At 28.4% G+C, this 19,693-nt stretch overlaps 1 protein-coding gene across 3 annotated transcripts; it reads left to right on the forward strand.

Annotated features, from left to right (window-relative positions):
• Nucleotides 1–11,022: 11,022 nt before the first annotated feature.
• LOC112796518 (protein RGF1 INDUCIBLE TRANSCRIPTION FACTOR 1) lies at nucleotides 11,023–19,240 on the forward strand. 3 transcript variants are annotated; one of them, XM_072235342.1, is made up of 4 exons: nucleotides 11,023–11,389; nucleotides 12,790–12,864; nucleotides 14,580–14,720; nucleotides 18,587–19,202. In XM_072235342.1, the coding sequence occupies exons 1-4, from the start codon at nucleotides 11,171–11,173 to the stop codon at nucleotides 18,815–18,817; spliced, it is 666 nt and encodes a 221-aa protein (XP_072091443.1). In that variant the 5' UTR covers nucleotides 11,023–11,170; the 3' UTR covers nucleotides 18,818–19,202. The 3 variants fall into 3 exon arrangements, with proteins under 3 accessions (XP_072091443.1, XP_025694784.1, XP_025694782.1); XM_025838997.3 differs by having other exon boundaries at nucleotides 11,118–11,389; nucleotides 18,506–19,240; XM_025838999.3 differs by lacking the exon at nucleotides 12,790–12,864 and having other exon boundaries at nucleotides 18,506–19,202.
• The last annotated feature ends 453 nt before the right edge of the window (nucleotides 19,241–19,693 follow it).

Here is a 19,693-nt window from a genome sequence, read left to right on the forward strand (position 1 = left end):
TTATTATTTAATTTATATCTATATTTTGTTATGTTTTAAATGTATCAACTCTTTTCTTTTGTGATATAATCAGCTCACTGTATTACTAGTACCAGGAGATAATAGATAGAATATATCTTGACATTATAGTATTATTTTGTATCTAAAGGTCACCAATTTATACCATTTAGCTAAGTTAAATAATATTAGTTTAAATTGAATGAACCTCTTATTAGCATATTTATTAAAAGGTGATAACAGAAAAAATATACCTTTTATATGTTATTTAGTGAGTACAGTACTGTTATAGTACTGTTATGCTGCAAAGCATAACTTACCAATTGGATTTGCCAATTAATGATAAGGTGTTTTTTAGCAATAAACTTTTTTATAAGAATTCAGTGTGGATTTATGGTAAACATAATCTAATGAATAATAATACATAAAAAAATTGTGTCTATAAAAGGAGTACACAATAAAATCTAACAAATAGGATATCTTATATCTTCAAATTTTACTGTGACCTAAGGTTTCATAAATGAAACAAAGAAATACAAATAGTACATATAAATAATTTTCAAAAAATAGTATTATATTTATAGGATAAAATATGAGAGTACAAATTTATAGATATAAATTTAAATTTGGTATAATATTTTAAAATTAGATAAAATACGAACTTTAGGCTTTTTGCAAAAACTTTTATTTATATTTTGTTTATATTTTTTTTGTTAATCTGCAATAAGTTTTTTTTTTTGTATTTTATAATTTGTGAGAAGTTGTCTTTTGTTACTATGTAAAAAAATTTGAAAAAATAAACATCTTGCCAACAGTAGCTACGATGAGAAGCAGCTGATTTTTACATGCTTAAATAGTTAAATCACTTATGAGTCTCACTTTAGTACATTATACTACCAAATAATTTCATTTTAAAATTAATTTTTTGATAATATATATACTCGTACCAACTATATTTTAGATAATTAATATTATATATACTATTTTTATGTATATTCACATGTAATATATATTACTTTTAATATTAAAAATAATTGATAAAAATAAAAAATATTTAAAAAATAAAAAATAATATAATATAATTTTTTATAAAAAAATTTTATATATAAATAAATTAAATTTTTTACTTACTAATTTATATTTAATTTCAAAAATATTTACATTTTTATATTGTTTTACAGATCTCGTTTATAATATAAATAAAATAAATATACATATTTCATTCATATCGTAAATAATATATATATTGTTTACAGTATAAATAAAATATATATTTATAAATACAAAAATATATTTTTTACAAATAATAAAAAATATTTATAACATCATTTAAATCGATTTATTCTTATTGTATTATTTCTTATAAAAGAATTATTACTGGCTTCATCAATCAACGTTTTGTTTACGCTAACATCACCACAACATTGTTAAAAAGCTTGAATAATTAGATTGTGTATGAACGCAACAAAAAGACTATGTAAAGCAATTGCTCTTGTATGCATTTTTATCTAGGCAATTCATGTTCATGATACCAAAATCATTTGAGATTTTAAATTGTTACAACCTTTATATGTAAAATTACTGTGTATAACTAGCTATGACAGTTATAATAATTACATATGTTGTACACAAAATATTTTTAAAATTCATGAATTATGCTCACATTTTTTCGCGCATAAGCACCGAAAAATATACCACACACAGCTTTTAGAACATAGTTATATAAAAAGGTTTAACATAGTAATATTAACTGAATTTAGAATCTTTGTGTGGAAACCACTGTACAGTAGATTAGAAATTCAACCAACCTTCCATAAAAAGAATACCAGTGTTCCACTACTTGATAAACTGCTCACACGTGAAGTCAATATGAAACTTGGCTGAACCTCAAGCTATGAAAAATTGAAAATGGTAGACAAAAACTAACCAAAAAACTGAAGCTGAAATATGAGGATAAAAGAAACATATCTATAATAGCAATGATTCTATATTTCTATGACACATCTAGAACTAGAATACAAGAAAGTTAAAGATTTTTAAAAGAAATGAGTTAACGACTCGGATGAAGTACTTTTTACTATTGTTTTTAACAAATTATGTGAAAAGTCCAAATAACTAATTAGTCTTTGTTTAAAGATCAATTGTATTCATTATTTGTAAAGAATAAAATATCGGTCTTTGATAAAAAAAATATTAACTAAATTTAATTTTAGTATATTAATGATATAATTTTTTTATATAAATATCTAATTATATAGTATTATAGTACCAACATTTAATTAATTTTTAAATTCAACACTTTAAAAACTATCTAAATCATAAAATTAAAAAATCCACATAAAATTCTTTATAATGTTAGTATGTCACTGTTAAACTTATATTAATTTAGCAACCGAATCTACTACATATATCATCAAATATTATTAATAGTTAAGACGGGGAACAATTCAAATTAAAACGTGAAGTTGTATATGTATAATATTATCTCAAACAAAATAATATATTTTAGTTAAATATCTTATTATTTAAAATATCTTATTAATTTTAATATTTTTTATTTAAAAAATTAATTATAAAATTTAAAATAATATAAAAATTTAATTAAAATTTTTTAAATTATAAAAATTTTATTATAAATTTAATAAAATTAAAAAATAGAGTAATTTAACCTATATTTGAAGTTGTACTAATAGATATATAGTAGTACAAGGGAATCAAAATGAATAAAAGGTATCTAAAAAAAGAAAAAAGAAAAAAAGAAAAAAAAGCAGGAAAGGGAAAATGATTTGAGTAGTTGGTAAAGAGGGAGAAGGGGGTGGGGTAAAGACATTTGGTCAAATGTGAAGGTGGGAGACCTTAATAAATGAAGAGAGTGAGTGGGGTGCTCAGATCAGATGACTGATGACGCCAAAAATTGTTAGTATCCACAGACAGTACACATTGGTGGGCTGTCTTCCCCGCCATTAAACACCACCCCTAATTGCATTCCCACACACTCTCTCTTCAAATACAATATCAATTTATTATTTATACCTTGTTTTATAAAATTATTTTATTATATATCTATAATCATCTGCACATTTCTCTCATTGTTATATAATTAACATATTAATTATCAAAGTTAATCGTAGGCTGAAGTACCCTTTTTTGGTATTTATAACATTGCGTTTGATTATGAGAACACAATAAAATAAAATATTAAAAATAAAATATAATAGAGGTATAAAATTTTGTATTTTTGTATTTTATTTAATGATAAATTAAAATAAATTATAAAAATTTAATTTATTTTTATTTATTTATTCAAAAAATTTAAAATATATATAATAATAAAAAATATAATTATAAAAAATAAGAAAAATAATGAAAGAAAAAATAAAAAATAAGTTGTATTTCTTGTTAGTGTCTCTATATTTTTTTTGTTAAGATGGACACAACATACATTAATTCAGTATCTCTGGATATAATACCTCTGTCTATATCTTATCTGTCAAATATAATTTTGTGTCTTTGACTTAGTGTCCTGTCTCTGTAAACAAACGCAGCCTAAGGTATGATGTAACACCCTAACTTTTAGCATCTCATGATCGTACTAAAAGTTTGAGTGCTACTTACCTCTAAACCTTTTTATTATATACTATCTTTATTTAATATTGAGTCTTCGCGAATACGAACCGAAACTTTAATTAAGAAAACGAAAAGAGACTTTATTTTACGCCACTAAATCACAAAAGTATATATATTCACATAGTATTAAATACATAAACTTATTTCAAGATTCCAAAAACAAATCCTACCCCTCTAAAAACTCTAACTAACAGGGCGAGGGAAAAACAAATCCTAACAACTCAACTTATAAACATATTCCTCTGTGCTCCCGTAACTTGACAATGAGCCTTTGCACCTGTAGCTGAAAGGGGTGGAGATAGGGGGTAAGAACCGGGAAGTTCTTAGTAGGGTCGGGGTTAGAAGTTAAGTTCATTTTGCCATTATTAACCAACTGCAACTAACAACAAAACACTTATAAACATGAATAATAAAAGAACACAGAAGTCAATCAGTCACGCAGCACACACACACAATCACAGAGTTACACAGCACAGAGATATGCGCAAACAAGCATGATGCATGCCTATTCCTATCGCAGGTAATGAGCTCATTTGTCGGTTTCGACCCACACCCGACGCAATCCGACCCGCAAGTCAGATAAGGCATTCCAGCGGCATAACCTCTGCAAGTTTCCACTTCTTGCAGGCGCTGATTCTCCAGCTGAAGTATGCCGAACATGACCTCTGCAAGTACTTGCAGGCGCTGATTCTCTAGCTGAAGCATGTGCCACTTTCTCCTGGAAGCCGTTCCATACACACGGGCGTCCCCGCACAATCATTCAAAAACAAAGCCCAAGACTTAACACTTTCACATTGGCACCATAACTATTTACTTTCCATCACCCTCTCGTGACCTTTCAATCATTCTCATAAGTACACGTGCCGATTTATCTTCTCTTTTTCTTTTAAAACTAAAACCACATCTTTATGCCATTCTCCAAAATCTTTAAAACAATTAAAAATACAACCGACTCCAGCAGCAAAAATATTTCTTTAATAATTCAAAATCAGTTAATATATTTCTTAAAGCTTTTGAAAATTCCATTTCTTATTCCCAAAATAATCAAAGCATCCCAGCTAGTTGTTCATACATAACTGAATCAAAATCTCAAGCAAACAACAATAATTCAACAATAATTTAACATAAACTCATTCAAATTCACGCAATAATCAGCTAAATCAACATTCACTTATCAAACTCACATTTAATTATTATAAAGTTACCAAACCCTACCTCCATACGAAATCAAACTAACGGGACCTCCGGAGAAGTTTTCTGACCGAACTGCTGAAGAAGAAAACGTTAAGAATCGTCTGTGCCTCCTAAAACTCCAATTGACCGAACTCAAGGGAAAGAGGAGTTATGTCACTGTCAACTTCCACCGATCAAAAGTGACGCCAATACGTAGAGGAGGAAAATACAAACACTTTTATCGGATTAAATTTTTCATTGGAGTTACGAATCTCAAGAAATCGAAGCCGAAAGCTTAACAATGCCACGGTTTCTTCCTTCCCTCGCTCACGGCTTTCTCTCTCTTTCTCTGTGCTTTCTTTTCTCCTCTTCCAACTTCAGTTTGGTTATGAGATGAGCAAAGATATTAGGTGGTGATTTGTGTGGAGTTAAGCTTTGTTAGGTGTCATTGTTCTATATATACATATATGCATTCAAGGCCACGTTTCCATTTATTTCTTTTTCTCCCTTAATGGTTTCAGCCAATTCTTTTCCCTTGTCCCCTTATGAAAACTGAGTAATTACTAATGCTAATCATAAAGTTCATTGGCAATTTAATTGTTAAGTATCAAGGATAATGAATAAATGAAAGCATGTGTCATTATTAATATATGCATATATGCACGTTTCCCTTAATGGTTTTGACTATAATAAATAAATAAATAAATAACAATTCTTTTATTTTTTTAAATATCTTATTACAATAATAAAAATAATTTAAAAATTTTAATAGATTTTAAACTTAAGGTATCATAAAATTTAATTTAATTACTTTTAGAAAAATAATTTTTCTTTAAATACAATAATAAATTATGTATAACTAATTATATAATTTTTCAAAAATTCGGGGTGTTATATCCCACCCACCTTATAAAAATTTTCGTCCTCGAAAATTGATATAAGATAGAAGAGATTCATACTATCTTTCTTTTTAAAGTTGTCAAAGAAAACAGAAAGATTTAATATGTTCAGTTTTCAAACATAAGGAAAATAATTTCGCATAAAAATGATTGAAAATGTGTAGTGTGGTGCAGAAGTTGTATGAGAGGTTTAATGCAAGTTAAACTTAGAATCCGAAGACTTACAATTTTAACAAAGAAATTCAAAATCCAGAAAGAAAATGGTTGAATATCACAGATGATGGTTACAAGAATTTGAAAGAATGAGTAGAATCAAAATCAAACATGAGTGCACAAAATAGAAAATCCGTCCGGAAGAGAGTTAAATTGTACCCTAAGGAGAAATCTGAGAAAAGAACTTGAACAGGAACAATGAAAGAAAAGGTAGTAGAATAAGTCGAAGCAAATTCAAGCTAAATTACCAGGTTCACAAAGATTTCAGCGATTCATTTTGATGCATCAAACAAGCTCAAAATTACATCAAAGAATATACGAGTTAAGAAGAGGAGTTTAAATAACACAAGGTAGATATCTATGAAATTGAAGAGGACATATGCAATTAGGATCAAATGAGAAAGCATATGAATAAGGAACAAGGTTGAAAAATAATTAGTTAACTTTTCAAGAAAGAAATCTCGAATAAGAAACTCTCGGCAAACCATGAAAGAATAGATACGTAACCGATTAGAATCAAGAAATTAACTCCTAACGTTCCCAAAATCCACGATTCACGTTACCTATTACTTCTATCTCGTCTATGATAATCCATTAGTGTTTCCATATACATGAATCATTAATATTAAGTTGGCCAGACCTAATACCCTGAGAGATGCAACGGTTGACTAACAGAATTAATCAATAGACAATCATGCATTTGAAATTCAAACTCTTGTCAGTGGGACAAGTCCTACTGCATGACAGACACTCAGAGTATGCAGTAAAGCATAGTCAATCCATTCCCAAGGCTCTAACGGGAACGAACGGCTCTGATACCATAATGTAACACCCTAACTTTTAGCACCTCATGATCGTACTAAAAGTCCGAGTGCTACTTACCTCTAAACCTTTTTATTATATACTATCTTTATTTAATATTGAGCCTTCGCGAATACGAACCGAAACTTTAATTAAGAAAACGAAAAGAGACTTTGTTTTACGCCACTAAATCACAAAAGTATATATATTCACATAATATTAAATACATAAACTTATTTCAAGATTCCCAAAAATAAATCCTACCCCTCTAAAAACTCTAACTAACAGGGCGAGGGAAAAACAAATCCTAACAACTCAACTTATAAACATATTCCTCTGTGCTCCCGTAACTTGACAATGAGCCTTTGCACCTGTAGCTGAAAGGGGTGGAGATAGGGGGTAAGAACCGGGAAGTTTTTAGTAGGGTCGGGGTTAAAAGTTAAGTTCATTTTGCCATTATTAACCAACCACAACTAACAACAAAACACTTATAAGAATGAATAATAAAAGAACTCAGAAGTCAATCAGTCACGCAGCACACACACACAATCACAGAGTTACACAGCACAGAGATATGCGCAAACAAGCATGATGCATGTCTATTCCTATCGCAGGTAATGAGCTCATTTGTTGGTTTTGACCCGCACCCGACGCAATCCGACCCGCAAGTCAGATAAGGCATTCCAGCGGCATAACCTCTGCAAGTTTCCACTTCTTGCAGGCGCTGATTCTCCAGCTGAAGTATGCCGAACATGACCTCTGCAAGTACTTGCAGGCGCTGATTCTCCAGCTGAAGCATGTGTCACTTTCTCCTAGAAGCCGTTCCATACACACGGGCGTCCCTGCACAATCATTCAAAAACAAAGCCCACGGCTTAACACTTTCACATCGACACCATAACTGTTTACTTTCCGTCACCCTCTCGTGACTTTTCAATCATTCTCATAAGTACACGTGACGATTTATCTTCTCTTTTTCTTTTAAAACTAAAACCACATCTTTATGCCATTCTCCAAAATCTTTAAAACAATTAATAATCCAACTGACTCCAACAGCAAAAATATTTCTTTAATAATTTAAAATCAGTTAATATATTTCTTAAAGCTTTTGAAAATTCTATTTCTTATTCCCAAAATAATCAAAGCATCCCAACTAGTTGTTCATACATAACTGAATCAAAATCTCAAGCAAACAACAATAATTCAACAATAATTTAACATAAACTCATTCAAATTCACGCAATAATCAGCTAAATCAACATTCACTTATCAAACTCACATTTAATTATTATAAAATTACCAAACCCTACCTCCATACGAAATCAAACTAACGGGACCTCCGGAGAAGTTTTCTGATCGAACTGCTGAAGAAGAAAACGTTAAGAATCGTCTGTGCCTCCTAAAACTCCAATTGACCGAACTCAAGGGAAAGAGGAGTTATGTCACTGTCAACTTTCACCGATCAAAAGTGACGCCAATACGTAGAGGAAGAGGATACAAACACTTTTATCGGATTAGATTTTTCATTGGAATTACGAATCTCAAGAAATCGAAGCCGAAGGCTCAACAATGCCACGGTTTCTTCCTTCCCTCGCTCACGGCTTTCTCTCTCTTTCTCTGTGCTTTCTTTTCTTCTCTTCCAACTTCAGTTTGGTTATGAGATGAGCAAAGATATTAGGTGGTGATTTGTGTGGAGTTAAGCTTTGTTAGGTGCCATTGTTCTATATATACATATATGCATTCAAGGCCACGTTTCCATTTATTTCTTTTTCTCCCTTAATGGTTTCGGCCAATTCTTTTCCCTTGTGCCCTTATGAAAACTGAGTAATTACTAATGCTAATCATAAAGTTCATTGGCAATTTAATTGTTAAGTATCAAGGATAATGAATAAATGAAAGCATGTGTCATTATTAATATATGCATATATGCACGTTCCCCTTAATGGTTTTGACTATAATAAATAAATAAATAAATAACGATTCTTTTATTTTTTTAAATATCTTATTACAATAATAAAAATAATTTAAAAATTTTAATAGATTTTAAACTCAAGGTATCATAAAATTTAATTTAATTATTTTTAGAAAAATAAGTTTTCTTTAAATACAATAATAAATTATGTATAACTAATTATATAATTTTTCAAAAATTCGGGGTGTTATATATGAGATCAAAATTAAAATAGTCTCCGACCTTTTTTTCGTATTAAAATCATCTTCAACGTTATAAAAACGTTATAAAATCGTCGTTTTATCCATAAACAATATTTTTCGAACAATTTTGCCCTTAAACAAAAATAAAAAACCCTCTTCACCCTTACCACTAACTTCTACATCATCATCATCGCTACACATCTCTCTTCCTTTCCCTCTTCCTTTTCTCATCGACGTCACCACTGCCACCATAACCATCACACTTTTTCTCTCTCTATTACCCGTTCATATCCTAAATCACTATCACCCACCCACAAACTATCCTCAATCCTTTTCTTTCAGCAATAGCAAATTCAGTAACATCAACAACTATAAAATAAATCAACAGAAATTTTAAATTAAACAATAATTCAGCAATCATCAACTGCAACTTCATATCCAAAATCAACAACAGAAATAAAAAAATTAAAAAAATATGTTTATGTTTTTCAAAAATTAAAAAAATTAAAAAAAAAACAAAAATAAACAGAAAACTCAAAGAGAGGGGTGGTATTGCTACCATCTGTTGTCGTCGCAGTTGAGGAAAAGAGCAGGTAAGTGACGATGCGGGAAGCTATTGTTGCTGGTGCTGTCGCAGCTGCGGCTAAGTATAGGAACAGATCGAGAGAAGAAAAAGAGTAGATCCCCTTACCACCAGAAACTCGACGATAGTGATAGAGCTTGACGCCGACAAAGTAACTCTCACCTTAATCACGACGTAATGGCGGTGGCCACACTGGAGTAAGAGACCCGAATCGGCGGCTTGAGATGAAACGACGTCGTTGAGGTCGATGCTGACATAATTGTCGTTGAGGGCTCAGGAGGGGTTGGGATCGTCGAGGGAGTGATTGTAGTGAGAGATGAGGAAGGTGAGGCCGATGCTAATAGAGGAAAAGTTGAAGTTGGTGATGCAGAGAGAGAGAAGAAGGTGGACAAAGAGGCAAGGGCAAAGATAGTAGAATAAAAGAAAGAGATAGAAGAAGAATTGAGGTTTTGGGGAAGGAAGAGAGTGAAGAGATATAGAGAATGGAAGTGTTTCGTTTTTGTTATTTAATATTATTTTTATTAATTGTTAAGGATAATTTGGTCAAAAAATTAAAATTAAGATAAAAAAGAATGATTTTATAATGTTAAAAATGATTTTAATACGAAAAAAAGTCAAAAATAATTATAATTTTTACCTCAAATCTTAAGAACAAAATAAATACTTAACTCTTAACTGTGTATACACAATCCTTTTTGCTTTTTTCACTTTCTTGCTTCCTAGTTACTTTTCGTTGTTATTGTTGTTGTTAAATTTTGTCACAACAAAAATATCTAAATTGTTATTTGAATTTTATTTTTTATTTGATAGTTTTCATAATTTTTGTCCAAGACTTTGGCAAAACTATAATATGAAAGTTATTTTTGAAGTACATGTAAAAATATACGTGAATTTGTCAACGAATTATAATTTAAATGGTATAATTTTTTTATTTTTATTTAGAGATCTCGAATTCAAATTTTACTTTTAACTTTAAAAAAATATATAAATTTATTTATATAAGATCACATTAGAAAATAATATAATTAAATAATAGTGTAATCTCTAAATTATATAGAATAAGACAAAAATATATAAATATGAAAAATTTTTATGTATATATAATTAGATATTGTTATATTAATAAAAATAATTATTTTTTATAATTAATATGTAAATAATTAAATAAATAATAATAATATTAAGTATATATATTAAAATTAATTATTAATATAAAATATATATTAAAATTTAAATATATATTAAAAATAAAATAATAATACATATATTTATATATAAATATATTAATAATTAATTTTAATATAAATTAAAAATTAAAATTTTTATATAAATAAATAGAAATGTACAACCGGCAGTGAATAGAAATAAAACTCAAATAATAAATGAATAACTATAAGGATATTATTAAAAAGATGTATGTATGGATGTATGTATGTTAAAATTGTAATTATCAGGTTTGTACGGTCACCGCTAGCTTTACCACTTGAGCAAATAAATTTTTAAAGAGCATGTAAAAAATGAAGAATAGAATTAGAAAATAAAATAGTTTTGGTGCTGGAGTCTACTGTGTGTCTGGAAAGGTCCAATGTTCTATAAATAGAGAGGTGCAAAGTCCAAAGCTGTAGCTAGCTAGGGTTAGTTCTCATCATCATCAACAAGAACAGCAGAAGAAAAAGAAGAGTCCGTAAAGGAATAAAAATCAAGAACAGAAGAAGAAGAAGAAGATGATGGGGAGATACAGGTGGTCATCATGGGGAGAAGGAGGAGGAGAGGGGAAGGTCGGACCTGCATGGCTTGAAGGGCTGATGAGGGAGACATTCTTTGGTGGGTGTGGGGCCCACCAGAATCAACGCAAGAACGAGAAGAACGTCTTCTGCTTGCACTGTTGCCTTAGCATCTGCCCCCACTGCCTCCCCTTCCACCGCCTTCACCCTCTTCTCCAGGTACAATTCAACTTAATTAGGATCCTTTTACTTCCTTAAATTCATTCTCTCACTCCAAATTCACACAATCTAATTATTCTATTAGAGTTTCTTTCTATTCCAAAATTCACTCAAAAGGGTAATCTTTTAATTCCTTTCTTCCAGATTCTTTTCAGCTATTTTTATTTTGTTTTTTCCAAGACAATTACTAAAATTGAGATTTGAGAGTTCAATTCAATCTCAAAAGCTAGCTCAGGAGACGATGTTACAGACGAGAAATGCGGTACTCGTAATAAAAATTGAATTGAGTAGTTTTGTTATTGTTTTTGCATAATTAAAGAAGCATACATATAGTTGTTCTTGTTGAGTAAAATACTAAAATGTCCAATTGAACCCACCAAATATGAACACATATATTACTGTCTCATTGTATTTGGGTGTTTCCACATATCTATGTTTATGCATATTTATATATATTTTTTTCTTCAATTTTTTTCCTCATGGGTTAACCGTGTCTTCATGGATTCCCACTTTTGGTTTTGGTCTCTTTCCCATTAATGGAAGATCTCTTTTTTATCCATTTCTCCCTGCAAACGTTTTTCTCAGCTGTTCCTTTCATTGAAAGCGAAAGTTTGACCCATTGCTTCCAAATCCATGCTCTTGTCTCTTTATTTAATTGTTATTTGCATACCAACCCCACCACTTCTCCTAATTTATTCTCCCCTCCTTCCCTCTTCATTTAATTTCCTTCTTTGATTTGGTACAAAGGTACACACACCTAAGATTGGTATTCTCATGTCTAGCTGTCTATATGTTCATTATTTAATTTTTCCTCCTTTTCCTTTTATGTATTTATTTTTCTATATCTTAATTAATTAAACATATTTATTTAATAACATGCCAAAACATATTTTATATTTAAAAACTAATGTATTTTTAATGAATCTAAAAATATAACATGACAAATATTATAAAAGATAAAAAATTTGTTTACTACCTCAAGGATCAACTCAATTCGCCCTTAAAAAAAGTAATCACATTTCATTAATTATGGTAGTAAGTAGTACAGTTAAGTTTACCCCAGAAGGAGGGAAAAGATAAATTGTCTATACCATAATTTTGTTGATATATAAATGGAAAGTGGTAGCTTTTTTCACCTGTTTACTCTTAACCTCAATTTTTTTGGTGTCTACTCTTAACCTCAATTGTATAAATAAAAATGTTATCTACACACAAAATAATAGTCATTAAATTCATTTTATTTATTTATATAAAAATATATATTATTTAATTTATTTTTAATATATATTTTATATTAATATTTTATGTTAATAACTAATTTAATTACTAATTTTTAGTGTATACATGGATGTATAAAATCATATTAGAAATTAACCAATGGTAAGAGTATGTCATCACAGGTGCGAAGGTATGTTTACCACGATGTGGTTCGATTGGATGACTTGGAAAAGCTCATTGATTGTTCCAATATTCAGGTCAGACAAAAGTTCTCTACATAATAATAATATTAAGTGTGTGTTTGAATTACCCTTTGTAAACGGAGGTTTATATAAAATTAAGCGCAAAATTAATTTATGTTTGGTAATTTTCATTTAAAATAGATTATAAAAAACTAAATATGATTTGGATTACATTATTTAAAATTACTTTTAGATAAAAAATTATAAAAAATGACAAATTTAAATAATTATTTTATGTTATCTTATAATTTTATTTTAGATATTTAAATAAATTTTAATATTTTTTTAGTATTTTGAGTACTCTCTATTCTAATAGGATTAATAGAATTATAATAGAAAGCAAAAAAATATTTCATACAAAAAAATAACAATAATAGTAAAAAAATTTATATAAATAGAAAATAATAATATGCATAAGAGAATATTAAAAAAATATATTATAAAACAAATAATAAATATATCAATAATCAAGGACATAACTGGTACATACAAATTTTTTTTGAGTTCAACGTAAAAAAAAGTGAATGCAAAAGGAAGAATTTATAGTTTTTGATAAATATAGATTGAAGAGTAGAATCATTGCTGGTTCATATGATAAAAAAAGTTGTCAAACATATAAATGAAATATTGGGGTACATTTATTTTTTTTTTCTTGGCAAACTGAAATATATTTTTGTGTATGCATGAAAATACGTTATTAAATAAAAGAGGATGAGATCTGAGCTTGATTTTGGTTTTGGGTTTTTCTTGGTCACGTTATATATTCTTTAATTGATTAGTAGTAGTACTAGTTTAACGTACTAGTCATGTAATAAATATCTTATGAAACATCATAATAATGTTACTGGAAAAGATATACACAATAGTACTTTCTCAATTATTTAGTTTGCCATAGATGTTGCTCTCGCAATTTAGCCAAATAGAACATTTTGGGACTCGATTTTCTGTCTCTTGTTATGAAGAATGCTAAAGAGCTTTTAAAATTTATTATTTTTATTATTAATTAGTTATTAATATTTGAAATTATAAACTAAAAGTATAATGTTGAGTTATTAAATTAAAAAAAATTGAATTAATAGTTAAAAATAATAATAAAAAATAATAAATTTTGATGATGTCTAAATATTTCTCTCTCTCTGTATATTATATAGGAAATTAAGCCGCCTACCCATCACTTATGTTCCACCATCTTTGACCAGGTGTTATTTCGAAATAATAATAAGAAAAAATATAAAACAATCGACTTTTAATTAGTTAATATTAGTTAATTTTTTAATTTTTTTTTAAATTTAAGATTTATGATTTAATATTTAAACTAGACAAAATAATTTTAAACAATTGACCGATGTTAATAGAAAAAAGTTAAATTTTTAATGTTATTCTAATAATAAATAATAATAATAGATCAATTATAGGTTGCAATGGACCCCGACATTAATCTGCCAACTTACCAAGCCCTAGTGCAAATTATTATGAACGGTCTGTTTGGTGCCAAACAAAATGAGAAGTATAAACAATTATTTATGGTTATCATATCTTTACATCTTTATGTAAAGATAATATTGTATTGTAGACCTTTAAATAATTCAGTCAAATATATTTAGTTAAATTATCTAGCGATTTATAATACGATATTTACACTAAGATGTCTTGGTGAATCTATCTTGATGAATTGATGATGATGATAAGAGTGATGAAGTTGTGGTTATTATTATTGGATGTAATGGCAGCCTTACACTATAAACAGTGCGAAGGTGATATTCTTAAATCAGAGGCCACAATCAAGGTCATGCAAAGGCAGTGCCAATTCTTGCTTCACTTGTGATAGGATTCTTCAAGAGCCATTCCACTTTTGTTCTCTTTCATGCAAGGTAATTCTATTATTCATCCCACAAATTCTTACGTGCTACCTATTTTAGACCACAATTTTTGCATTTATTCGATTTTTATTTATATTAGTAAAAGTTATCCAAAATATAAATATTAAAAAATTGGTTGTAGATGTTGTAAGATGTCAAAATACATAATGTGTTCTAACAATATGAAAATATTTAATTTGATGGGGATTTCTAACGTGTTGCGGTATCACTTAAGGTTTTTAACGTGTTCCGTTAATTTTTTGTGTTTTTTAAAATTATGGGAGTACACAGTCCGATTTGTGTTTAAAAAGTTGAAAAAAATTCAGAGTATTAAAAATTGAAAAGACTTAGAGTACACAACTCGGACCATGCGAGTTCTTTGGTAATGAAATTTTGCTTCACAAATCGCATGGTCCGATTTGCAGCTGATGGAATTTGAAATCTAAAACGTGGAATTCGGATCCTCCGTTTTTTCTTGTTCTGGGTAAATTTTTTTACATTTTGAGGGACACAACTAACAGGGTCCGAGTTCTGCTTCCTCTGATCCCACAACGAGGTGAAGCACCCCTCCTCCTCATACGCGAGTCCAACACTTCCTTTGCTTCCATATTAAAATTAAATTTCCGTTCCGTCGTGCAAGTTTTTTTTGTGTATTTGTGTGAATTTTGTTAAGTTTTTTTTTATTTTTTTTTATTTTTATCAACAAGGATCAAATTTTTTAATTTTTAAATCATGTATTCATTTTTTTCAATAATAAAAAAAGTTACATGAATAATTATATTTTTAATCGTAATAAAAAAAATTTCTGAACAAGAAAAAACTCAACAGATCTTGCTAATTCACTTTGATATTATGCCATAATGCAACATCGTTTTTTTTTTCTTTTTTGGATTAATATTGAAGTGAGTTAAAAAGTTCTATTGAATCTATTTTTTTTTTCAAATGATTTTTTAGTGCACTAAGAATTGGATAAAAGTAGACCAAAGTCTAACAATCAAACGGTCTAAATACCCTATCACATGTTGCACCCTATTCACAAAAACATATTTAAGTATTTAACCATAAACATGTTAGAAACTTGCTAATTTGATATATGATTAACCTATTATAAAAAAAGTGTAGCACCTAATATGAGTGAAGCACATGTCAAATAGTGAAAAAGTGATATATCGACGTACATGTAGTGATATAGTGCAATAATTGTTCTGTTAAAGTTAACAAACTTTCTTTATTTCACATTTTCTCTTCTACATTGCTTTGGCCTTGATTTACGCTATATAGGTAGCATAATACTGGTCAAGAGTCAAGACCCATGTTATACTGTTAGTAACAATCAAATTTAATTTTGAGAGTAAAAGTGAACTTATTTTGTTTCAATAATATCATTATCTATAGTTAAATTAAAGCGTGATAATAGGGAACATGATGTGTAAGAGCATCTCTTCTTGAGTTTATCGAGGCATTTCTAATTAATCTTTTGTTAATATAATTATCATAGGCAATATGTTTATTTAAAGTCACCAAAAAAATGATCATAGGCAATATGCAAAATGCTTCTCTTTTAGATGACAATAATTTATGTTTATATTAGTCGACACTATTAAACGTAAACGGGACAAAAATTTGGATTGTGTCAATTAAAGGGCATGTGTGACAAGACATACACATAAATTATTGGTCTTTCGGATATCATAATCAAGCTGAAAAGGAACTTCTTTTATTCTTTTATAGAAATAGTAATCTAGGGTAGTAGTGGAGAGTTAATATTCAATTTGATTTTTGAAATTCGAGGTTGAATTCAAATTAACTCTTAAAATTATAATCTAACTCAATTTGGTCCCAAAATTTACAATAGTAACTTATTATGTTAGGTCTTGAGCTGATTTCTGTAAATGACATATTGATTTTGCACGTTAACTTCTTGAGTTTTGGACTTTTTGACTTTTCGTTTAGATTTCATGTGTCTAACACCTAATAAATCTCTTAGAAGTTTGATTGGCTCATGAACATCCGTCATGAAGACGATAATAATAAGTTCAATTTAAAAATTTTGCGATTTTGAAAGCAACAATAAAGTTTCTGGAGTTCTAGATCCTAGGTGAAGAATCTAAATCACAAGTTAATGTACCAAATTAATACGTCGTCTACGGAGATTATTTCAAAGGTTAATGGTTATAAATTTTGGGGTTTAATTTGAGTCTATTGAAAATTTAAGGGTTAAATTGAATCCGACTCCAAATTTTATAAGCTAAATTGAATATTAAGACAGTAGTGTAGCGTTGCTTGATTTTTCCATTAAAAATTTTTATGAATTTATTGTTCTTTTGCACATCTTCAAGGTCGTTTTCAAGAACTTTGGTTCCTGAAATTAATTAGATATTCATTTTTTTATTTTAAATTTTAATTTATATAAAATTCTAAATTCTTCAAAAAAAATATTAAAAAATAATTTTACAATAGATAAAAAATTAATTAATATTAACTAATCAAAAATTAACTTTTAATACTTATTTTTTGTTAATTCCTTACCATTAGAAGAAACCAAACAGGATAATGTGAGCAACATAACAAAATTTGTTGTTAGCACTGCACAATTAATAATTTAGCAGATGAACATGGATGTTGTTGCAAATGAAAGATTCACAATTATTTAAAAAGTTTGCATATTGTTCTTAGTCAAAACTAAGTGACAGAAAGCAGATCTGAGTAGTAGGGGTGTCCGTAGAACAAATAATGCAACCCTTTATTGTCAGTGTGTAAACCCTAATTATCCATGGTATAACAGTGTAAAGGATTATGCATAGAATCTTATACTTACACATTCTATTGAGTGGTGAGTAAATCTGTTTATTAGACCCTTTTCAACAATACATTAATAGCATATGGAATTAATTTTTTTAATTGTTTTGTACTTAATTTACACATAAATAATTATTCATAGGTTCTCTGTCATAAAATTTATATTATATATAAAATTATTTGTTCTAAAATTTAAGTTAATAGAAAATAACATAATTATTATACATTTTACATCAAATATTTTAGTCATTTGTTATTGAATTATAATAAGATGCCTACATGAAAAATTATTATAAAATAACTTCTTTTACAAATTTAAATTGATAGAAATATTTAAGTTGTTAGAAGAAGATATTTAATAGTTATATTTTGAGTCCTGCTAATGAGCTAATAGAGTATTTGTATAATGTGTACAATAGACTGTTTAATTGGTCCAATATGAGGTAAAAATAAAATTTATTTGAGAAAGCATAGGGAGCCAATAGAATATTTGTACAATGTGTACAATGGAGGTTTAGGGAGTATTTGAGATACAACTATTAGTGTTATATTTTTCCATTAGCTGAAGTTTTTGGGATAAGTGGTATCATGACATGGTATTAGAACTTTAGATCCGAAAGGTTAAGAGTTCAGTTTAAATTTTTGGAATGAGTGGTTTCATGATCTGAGATGTTTATTATCTCTACGTATAGTGGCTCTCCATACTTTTTAATATTTTTAACATGTTTTTTATGTAATAGTGTTTTATTAGATTTTTGTAAATTTTTTGGGTAAATATTTTTTTATTTGTATTATGTCATTTTTTTTAAAGGTCAATAAATATCAAATTCTATATCTTTAGATTATAAAAATTCTAATCCAACATAACAAAATCATATTTTTTGAAAATTTAAACCGATAAGAAGAGATAATATTCTAACAATGATTATTATGTATCTGTAATGTATATAATCTGAGATAGTAATGTTGTGAAACACAGCTACTAATATTATTTGCAGGTGAACTACATGGTGTACGAGGGTGAAAGCTTGTCCACCATTTTACATCGATTCGATGAATCTGACTTCGCAATTTCGCAGTTCGAGGGTCTAAGAGTTGATGGCTCAGAGGTCATAGACGAAGATTCCCATTTTGCCCCTACTTCTTCCTACTCCAACACCACCGAGGCTACCAGCAATTCCGTAATTTCATGTGAAGCCAACAACACTTCGAAGAAGAACAAGGGCAAGGCCACTAGGTTCCTCCCTGGAATTGTTCTCTCTCTTGGCAATCGAAGAAAGGGTGCTCCTCATAGGGCACCTCTCTCCTAAGTCTTCAATCCAATATCATTATTATATATATAATATAATAATAATAATAAGGCTTTATTACATTCTTAATAATATCTTACTATTAATTAGACTAGAGTATGCCCAAATAAAAAAAGTTAAAAAAAAAAGAACGTAACATCTGCTATGATTGTTAATGTGATAATATTAATGTGTTTGGGGCTGGGGCAAATTTGTAATATGTGCTCTTGTATTATAAGTAGCAGCATTGTGCTTAGGATTTCTACGAGTAATTAAGGTAAGGTATGTGCGCATGCAAGGCTAGGATGTTTCCATCATCATCTTAGGTGGTTGTTGAAACCTACCAATTTTGTACAATGGATGCTATAGATGGAAAGCGTTGGAATTATGTAATATTTATTAATTATGTGCTTTTAGTGAGTAGAACGTACAATTTCTTCCTTCTCTTTATCTTCCTGCTTCTGATTTTTCATTTTTTGAATTTTTTTATCAATAATTTAATCTCTATAGATTGCTGTCGGTGATGCTGGATAATTATGGTAAGTCATTATTAAAAGTTGAAACTTGTTATAGCTGAATTTGACAATGGAAAGTGACAACTTCCTCTCCATTATTTAAGCTTTCTAATAAAAACAGGTAAATGTATGACCCATGGTTTAGGATTTGGTTTGATTCGATTAATCGGAAATTGATCATCAAATCAGTTTGGTTTATAATAAGTTGTTTAATAGTAAATCGATTAAAAATAAAAAAAAATGGTCAAAAATTGATCAATTGGTCGAACCATTATAATTTTTTCACTTATTAACCAGTTTAACATAATAAATTAATTTTTTTAAAATTTTATATTTTATATATAAATATATAATTTTATTATATTTAATTTAATTTCAGTAA

The sequence above is a fragment of the Arachis hypogaea genome, chromosome 4 (genome assembly GCF_003086295.3).
Source record: "Arachis hypogaea cultivar Tifrunner chromosome 4, arahy.Tifrunner.gnm2.J5K5, whole genome shotgun sequence".
In the NCBI taxonomy this organism is placed as follows: domain Eukaryota; kingdom Viridiplantae; phylum Streptophyta; class Magnoliopsida; order Fabales; family Fabaceae; genus Arachis; species Arachis hypogaea.

Coding starts and splice junctions, on each gene's coding strand:
- LOC112796518 (XM_025838997.3), top strand. CDS start 11,171: ATGATGGGGAGATACAGGTGGTCATCATGGGGAGAAGGAGGAGGAGAG. Junction 11,390..12,789: donor GCCTTCACCCTCTTCTCCAG/GTACAATTCAAC, acceptor ATGTCATCACAG/GTGCGAAGGTATGTTTACCA. Junction 14,721..18,505: donor TTTGTTCTCTTTCATGCAAG/GTAATTCTATTA, acceptor TATTATTTGCAG/GTGAACTACATGGTGTACGA.